Below are 8,692 nucleotides of genomic sequence, written 5' to 3'. Positions count from 1 at the left end.
CATTTTCCTAACTTCTCGTGGAAATGCAATGAGTTTTACTTTTAAAAGGAAGACGGTGACCATATATTAAGTTATTTTAAGTTTTTAAAATAAAATAAAATAGGTAATACTTATCTCATTCAAAAGTCTAGAGCCATTTTTTACGAACAATACATGATTAGAATGCAGAATTTTCTCCTACAAAATTTCCACGTCGTTTGGCTAGAGACAAAACTTATTGTCCGCATTACGATAAACATAACCTACTCGCATCAACGTCAAGTGAATAACACATCAAGAAGCCGACCGCCAAATCAACCGTCATACCGTATTACAACGCGAGTATGTTTTTTACAAACTCGCAAGTGTGGAAATGTTTATAATGCGATGTGAACACGAGATATTTCTTTAAGATTCCACAATCCTTTTGGATAGACCAAACACGAGGTCTCCACACGCCGTAACACGTGGCTAAATATAACCCATACACCTATACTTCCCTACAGTTCAATCCAACGGCTCTAGATAGACCCTATCCTCGCTGGAACTCTTGTAATAGGTTATTCACTCTGTATATATATCATGGCCTCCACAAGCCATATCATAGCCTCCACAAGCCTCTAATCTCATCCCCATTCTCGTGAATTCTGATTTGATCCAGATTTCAGACTCCATTACAATGTTTTCGAAACCCGTTTCAGCTTCTTCCTCTCTTGTAGCAAAGCAAGGGGATACTCTCATGTTGAGTTCTTCCTTTGTTGGTTCATGCAACTTACCATCATCATCTTCTTCTTCTAATCTGAATTTGAGGACCAGAATGAAAAGTTTCAAAGTTTCTGCTTCTGTTGAAACCAACAATATGCCACTTACAGGCGTTGTGTTTCAGCCATTTGAAGAGGTGAAGAAAGAGGTTCTTGATATTCCTGTTGCTCCTGATGTTTCACTTGCCAGGCAGAAGTTTTCCAGGGAGTGTGAAGCCGCAATAAATGAGCAAATCAAGTGGGTTGCTGTTCTCTTTTGAAATCGTTTTTGTAAAGGCTATCTTGTTTTCTCTTCCTCACCAATTGATTATTTATTCGTGTTTCTTGGCACTTTTTGCAGTGTTGAATACAATGTTTCTTATGTGTACCACGCCCTGTTTGCATATTTCGACCGAGATAATATTGCTCTCAGGGGCCTAGCTAAGTAATTATTCAAATTAACTCCGATATATTCCTTTACTTTAATTTGTCTCCATTTTTAAACTGCAACAACTGATGAATATTTTTTGTTGTATATAATCAGATTTTTCAAGGAGTCGAGTGAAGAAGAAAGAGAACATGCTGAAAAGCTGATGGAATATCAGGTTTTTTTTTTTAATTTTCTAGTTTTCTGTTCTCTTGGTTGTAAATAAAATATTTGTTTGAATAATCTTAGCTTTTCGAAATGTCTAATGTTGCTCCTGGGATTTTTTAATCAGAACCTGCGTGGAGGGAGAGTAAAGCTACACTCTATTCTGATGCCCCCCTCGGAGTTTGAGCATGCAGAGAAAGGAGATGCATTGTATGGTAAGATACAATTTTCTTAATTTAAGTATTCTATTTTCAGGTCAACATCAGGTACCCGTTTTGGAGTGAGAATAACGAGAGGTAGAATTAAAAAATTAATAAAAACATTAAAATTATAAAAACACCCTCACCTATCCATTGAATACCTGTCGGTGGATTGGATCTGGTCGGTTGTGTGTCGAGATGACCTTTTCCAATCAGATCCACTATGGATCTGTCGGAAAATGATAGATCGATGTACTATCGATTAGATCTAACTGACAGTATGTCATTATACCAGATTTAAACCACCTGTTGGCGATGGAAAATATGGGTGGATGAGGATGAGGGTATTTCTGTCAATTTCTAAATTTTTTTTTTTTTTTTTTTTTTGTGTTTAGTTATATGAACAAACTTAAGGGATTTAAAATAATTGAATAAAATAAAATATGATTTTTAAAATAGGGAAATAAATATGTATTTTGGGTAGGATAGAAATAGGATAGTGTAAAAATAATTAAACAAAACGAGCGCATATGTATTTGCTTGATATAATATTGGTCTGTCTATTAAATATTTGAATTTACTTCCTATGGTTTTTAGTTACTAAATCAATTAATGTTGAAGTTAATTTCTTTGGTTTTGTTGATTCAGCCATGGAATTAGCATTGTCTCTGGAGAAGTTAACAAATGAGAAGCTTCTGAGCCTGCACAATGTAATTCATCTTGACCCCCTTTGTTTTTTTGTAACTGAGGGTATTTTGAGCCTGCAACTGAACTTAATTGTTCATCTGTGGTCCTTCTAATGAACTGTATTCTGATGTTGATAAAAAAAATAGGTGGCAGTCTGCAACAATGATCCCCAACTGGCAGATTTTGTTGAGACTGAATATTTAGCCGAGCAGGTGAGCTTGCATTTCAGTTTCTTGTTGTGTCTAAATTCGAACCCAAAACAGCTGTTTCGGAGAGACAATTTCTGTATCATTTCAAAGATTCAAGTTTGACAGACTTAATTTGTTTGACAGGTGGAAGCCATTAATAAGATAGCGAAATTCATTGCCCAATTGAGAATGGTTGGAAAAGGCCACGGTATGAATCATATTATATCATTTACTTGTATATTAATCCGTTTTGTTCCATTGAGTTCAATAGCATTCGAACAATTTTGCAGCAAATGGAAGTACCTTCTTTTCCATGTCCACTAATCTGTCCATAATTTTCGATATTGCAGGAGTGTGGCACTTTGATCAAATGCTCCTCCGAGAGGGTGATGCTGCATGATGAATAAACAGAATGCTACATTTTGTTGGTGCCATCCTTTGCTGCAGAAATTCTGGAATGCTTCTACCTTATAATTTCAGTATGTTGAGAATAATAAACTGAAATAGTAGTATGTCAAGTTAGTACTCAATAGCCGCCTTCCTTTCTCATATTTCTAGTCAAAATTTTGAGTAGTAATGCTGATGAGAGATTGAGCTTATCCGTTGAGAGTTGTTGTGTGAGTGATGTAATAGTGTTAGCTTAGAATCAATTCATCTACTTATTGTATCAATAGTTTAAGTTAATAAAGTTTTAAGGAAGACCTTTTCAAAGAGTAGCCTTGTATTTTTTTTTTTTTCTTTTTTTCCTTTGTTTTCTGTCTATTGCCCTTGATAGAATAACTTGGAAGCATATTTGATTAAATATGCTTATGACCCACCCTGGAGTTTATTTAAAAACAACTGAAAACTCAACACAAACTATAGTCTTTATTCAGCTCCTGATATTTACATGACAATAAGGATAATAAGATTCCTGCTTTGCTATTTTCCTTCTCATAAGAGGGAAAATCTATACCAATCAAAGCTAGAAGAGAAACTAGAAAGGGTGGTTGCATCAGTTCATATAATGCCTTTAGCCACAGAACGGAAAACAGAAAGGTCTAGGCCTCTTGTTCCTTCTAGTATTACAAGAATTCTGAGGACAAGAAGAATGAATCATCGCCCACATCACTTGTATATCTTCATATTCTCGACACGATTCCATGTCCTTGTAAAGACTCAGAAGCGCAGCCCTGTTACCTGCCATAGTCGCCATAAGAAAGAACTTAGTTAACCATTAAGAGGATGAAATAAGACAAGTCACCCCATCAAAATTTTATAATCTTAAAAGGCATAATATAGTTTTACCTTTGTTCTTGTGTATAAAGCCTGAAGTAACCTTGAGAAGAATGCGCTTTGCTGGAAAGAGAAATAATTGTTTGAAGCATAGCCAGTCTCTCCACTTATTCATCTTCACATAGCTTGTCCACTCAGTTTCTTCTTTCTCTTCGTTTTATATGCACAATTTTTACTAGTCCCAGCTTGTCTTCAATCATAAAATAATGTCTCAAAGCTAAACAACAAAACGCATCCGACCTAGCACAAACCAACACTTATCAAGACAGGGGAGCCTTTTATCATCTACTCAAAATTTGGATTCTAACGTTTTCACCCTTTCAGTTTTAATGCAAAGACTCTTATGTCCTTTCAAGATGGTTTTAAGATTAATACATCATGGACTTAAGTTGAAGTTTCTAGCCTCAAAAAACATTTGCTCTGTGTATTAATGAAGCACATTTATCTAATTAACTTGTGTTAACAAGATCAAAATTCACATGGCCAAATGTGTTAAACTGGTTCAAGCTTTTAGGTGAAACATGAGTAAGAGATTAGATTATTCTGTGAAAGAACAAGGGTGGATATGTCATTTGAGAAATGGTGGGACATTCAAACTTATTCAATGAAAGATCAAAACATGAAGACTGATCAATTCAGAGAGGTTTTTAGTAGAGCAATAAGCAGTAATTGAGAAGAAATGGACAGTGAGTAGGAAGCATCCTTTTGGATTTTTTCTCTTCTCACTTAGCCCTCTTAGCAAAGATTCTCAACTCTATTATATTCAAAGAAAGTAGAAATGGGTCCCTGGTCAAACGGTTGGTTTGGTTTTTCTTTGAGTGGCTTTGTGTTTGTGTTCGTTAATCATATTATAATGGTGATTAGAATAGAGTGATAACATTGCTAATGAGGTTAATTAATTTAAGCACATGAAAAAGAATTGGTTAGAGCACACTTAGATCATTGGATTCTTTCGATATCACTTTCAATGTTGTTATTTAATCTTCTGGGTACGGCTAGTAGTAGCAAGTAATGCAACAATTTCTGGTAGTATTCAGTCTCCACTCTCCAACTGCTTCTTCATAACATATTTTTACAAACTTAAGTTCTTCCCACTAAGATTTTATTAGCTGGTTCTGTTGTGTGTTATGCAGATATTGCACTTTCAGTTCTCTGCAGTGGTTAGTTTCATTTCGTAAAATAACTATATTAGGTGGAGAAGATAAGGGAATTGATTCGAAATTACTAGAGACATGAAAAGGGAAAAATATCTAACCGCCCCTTGGTTCATTTATTTGGACCACCACAATGATCCTGATAATGATATATCACCGAATAAATCTTGTAAATTTTTTTGTTAACTGGCTCTGTCTCCTAGCTCTACAGCCATATTCAATGCTTCATTTCTTCTGTTAAAGAACTTATCATACTTGGTATTTGTTAGCTCAGAGACTGGTGAAAAGTTAACCAATGAGAACATCGGCCAGTCTATTGACATCTTCTCTGTTTATTAACCCAGCTACAAGCAACTTCACTGAATCTATTAAAAACCTCTAAATAACACACTTCTCTGTTAATTCAAGTGAAAATGGATTTGCCAAATTGAAAACCTTATCATCCATGAGTATATTTGATTTGGGAGTACATTACATCTAACTTGGCCAGTTCTAGGTTTTGTAGCCAAACAAGAGTCCAGCTGTTTGGGTAAACCTAAAAAATTGATGTTAAAGATGGTTTTATACATAATAAAAGGTTTAAAAACACAAGATTAGGCGATACTAATTCAGGGTATAACGCGTAACATCTCCCGTTTGGACCATAAAAACAATGGATTTCATCTCTGTGAACCTAAAATTTGGACTTAAAGCTGCATATATTTCCAGCCCACAGAGACAGACGGTACAGCGGATAACTCAAAAGTCATTACCAAAAATGATTTAAAAGATTCATACAAGTACTTAGATAAAAGATTAAGTCATACGAAAATAATATCCACCAAACAGTAACTAATGTAAATAAACAACAGTTCAAAATTGTGCTGATAAATAAAAACAAAGATCCATTTTTTTAGCTTCAATCCTACCTTGACTAAAGAAAACAGTAGCAGCCAGCACTCATCAAATGGTAATAACTAGAGCAGAAAATTGTATCATAGAACTTAAGCAGCAGTTTGGGCAGCCTGCCTCTTCCTAGCCTCCTCAATGATAGACAACTTGATACCCTTGCCCTTGGGAAGCGATACCCATGGCTTTGTTCCCTTACCTATGGTAAACACATTGCCAAGACGAGTTGCAAACTCATGACCGGTGGCATCTTGAACATGGATGGTCTCAAAGCTGCCCTTATGCTTCTCCCTGTTCTTGATTACACCAACACGACCTCTGTTCCTTCCTCCAGTAACCATGACAACATTCCCAACATCAAACTTGATAAAGTCTGTGATCTTTTGGGTCTCTAGGTCAAGCTTGATGGTGTCGTTAGCCTTGATGATTGGGTCAGGGTAGCGGATGGTACGTCCATCATAGGTATTAAGGTATGGGATACCTTTCTGTCCAAATTGAACAGATTTGACTTTGCAAAGCTTGAACTGCAATAACACAAGGCACACAGGAATTGCATGAGATTCTCAAGAAGTTAACATTTAACTTTTCCTGTACTGCAAAGAACATACAGCTACATACACATAGCAAGTACAGCGAATAACCAGGGTAGACCACACTAAATGCATGGTGAATCGATTGATAATCACCAGTCTACATGCTTTCATTCCGAAGATGTATAAATAAATATGAAATATTAGCAAAGCATAATCAATACACAGACATGATAAACTTACTTTAGCCTCATCATCCCTGAGGGAGTGAAGACGAAAGCGACCCTTGGTGTCATAAAGGAGTCGGAAGTTCTCATTTGTCTTGGGAATAGACACTACATCTGTTAAAGATTGAGAGAAAAAGGAAGTTAAAGTCTTTGTACTTATAACAAACAACACCACCAAGAAAAGGCCATGCAAATACTAGAAACTACAGTTCCACTATTTATCTTGAAGAGTTCTACAACAGGAATACAGAACATTCATTTTAACCAATAATATGTATCTTTAAGCTACAAAGATGAAGTGCACATACCCATGAATCCAGCAGGGTAGGTCTTATCTGTCCTAACCTTGCCATCAACAAGAACATGTCGTTGCATGAGGATAGCAATAACTTCACGGTATGTCAAAGCATACTTCAACCTGTTTCGCAGGATGAGGATCAATGGCAAGCATTCCCTGGACTTGTGGGGTCCAGATGATGGCTTGGGTGCCTGGACACCAGACAATTACAAAGACTCAACAAAAGTAGCAATATCAAGCAACACAAGAATTCAGGTAAATAAACCATAGAGTGCAAACTATACAGAAAAAAGCAAATGAATTAAGATAAGAAACATACGAATGCACCACCGAGCTTGTCAAGCATCCAATGCTTGGGGGCATTGAGCCTCTTCAAGTGTTTCTTCAATCCTCTAGCCTGTACAAGAAAAACACGAGTTTCAGCACAAAAAAAAAGTATACTATAGAAATATTGAACATCCTGCTCTATGATAGTCACATACAATAACAAAACTATTGATACATAACAAAACAGGCAGAAGGCCACATCAGAAAGGTGAAGTCGGTTTGAAATATTTCAGTTCACATTCTCATAATAATATGAGCAGATCACTACAAGAACAATGAACTATCTATCCATACCTAGCAATTATCCCAATGGAAACGGTCCACTTCTTGAAATAGCTTGTTTATTTTTTAAATTGCAAGTTTGCAAAAGAAACATAAGTGCTTCCGTGCAAACATTAGGCTAGATCCCACCATCAAAATGTTCATACTTCTCAACTAAAACTCTCCAACACTCGCAAGAACAGTAATTGAGTTTGTGTATTGTCCTTCTAAACGACATAGTTTTAAAGAATCGATGCAATTTTCCATTAAACTTAAACATAATCATATCAAATGTTCCACAGATAAGAAGCTTCACTAAGATCCCTCAAAACATACAGATTATCAAACAGCCCTAAAACCTAATCCCCAAAAACTAATCTAACATAACCAACATACAAATATCGGCGTGTTCAAAGATTTTTCATGAACATATAAACTCTCATGCGTTTCTCAAACCAATCAAAGTCACACAAACACGAATCGTTTAATGAACTGACCAACAAAAGATGAGAATGTATAAGTGAAAGCATAAGAGTTAGTCAAAGCGAAGGATTAGGCTAACCATTTTTCTGAGAAAGTTGAAGCTGCGGCCTTGCTGCGGCTGCTGGTTCTCTGGCTTTGTGTGAGGTGTGAGAAGGTGACTAAACCCTACTTTCTCTATTTATAATCTCCTGGGGGTACTTTAGGGTTTTTATTTTTATTTTAACATTAACCGGATCGGGTAGGGTTGTAATGTGGGCTTTAAACGGGTCCGTAATAGGAAATTACTGGCAGGGCCCATGATTCTTCCGCTGCCTATCAAAATTTGGTTAGGGTTTCTTAAGTCCATATTTTGTGGCACTGTCGTCTGGCTTGGGCTGTATGGCGTTTGCTTGGGTTTTGGGATCATTTCTACTTTCTTGTTGCAGATGATTTCGGCTCTATGCTTTTACACCTTTCCAAGACTTTGTCAAAGAGCGAGGATGATCTGTTTTTTTTTTTTTTTTCTCTAATAAATTTCATCATGGAATCAAGCATGAATTAATGAAACCAATTCGANCTGAATACTGATATTATGACTAGGCTGTGTCAAATTGGCATTATCGCCAAAAGTTATATTGGTTTAATATATGTAATATATTGAGTTTTCATCTACAAGCTTAAACTTTTAGGTAAGATGACAACTTAACATGGTATCAGAGCCGAAGGTTTCAAGTTCGAATCCCCACATACAAACTGGATAAAGAAAATGAAAAAAAATCCAAGTTTGACGTGAGAAGGCCTATTGGTTTAATATATGTAATATGTTAAGTGTTTACTGATAAGCTTAAGCTTTTAGGTGAGACGAGAACTTAACAAGTTATACT

The 8,692-nt window shown here is 36.0% G+C and overlaps 2 protein-coding genes across 2 annotated transcripts; one reads left to right on the top strand and one right to left on the bottom strand.

Annotated features, from left to right (window-relative positions):
* The first annotated feature begins 572 nt into the window (after window positions 1–572).
* LOC116138891 (ferritin-4, chloroplastic-like) lies at window positions 573–3,099 on the top strand. The gene is made up of 8 exons (XM_031424603.1): window positions 573–978; window positions 1,081–1,164; window positions 1,264–1,324; window positions 1,439–1,526; window positions 2,160–2,221; window positions 2,345–2,410; window positions 2,531–2,594; window positions 2,737–3,099. The coding sequence occupies exons 1-8, from the start codon at window positions 659–661 to the stop codon at window positions 2,784–2,786; spliced, it is 795 nt and encodes a 264-aa protein (XP_031280463.1). The 5' UTR covers window positions 573–658; the 3' UTR covers window positions 2,787–3,099.
* Window positions 3,100–5,598: 2,499 nt separating this feature from the next.
* LOC116138985 (40S ribosomal protein S4-3) lies at window positions 5,599–7,980 on the bottom strand. The gene is made up of 5 exons (XM_031424698.1): window positions 7,909–7,980; window positions 7,078–7,155; window positions 6,769–6,949; window positions 6,477–6,574; window positions 5,599–6,227 (listed from the first exon to the last, which is right to left on the bottom strand). The coding sequence occupies exons 1-5, from the start codon at window positions 7,909–7,911 to the stop codon at window positions 5,799–5,801; spliced, it is 789 nt and encodes a 262-aa protein (XP_031280558.1). The 5' UTR covers window positions 7,912–7,980; the 3' UTR covers window positions 5,599–5,798.
* Window positions 7,981–8,692: the final 712 nt, after the last annotated feature.

Source organism: Pistacia vera, unplaced genomic scaffold (assembly GCF_008641045.1).
Source record: "Pistacia vera cultivar Batoury unplaced genomic scaffold, PisVer_v2 Contig1003, whole genome shotgun sequence".
Classification (NCBI taxonomy): Eukaryota; Viridiplantae; Streptophyta; class Magnoliopsida; order Sapindales; family Anacardiaceae; genus Pistacia; species Pistacia vera.
The sequence above is the reverse complement of the archived record's forward strand: the minus strand, read 5'-3'. Positions and strand labels throughout refer to the sequence as shown.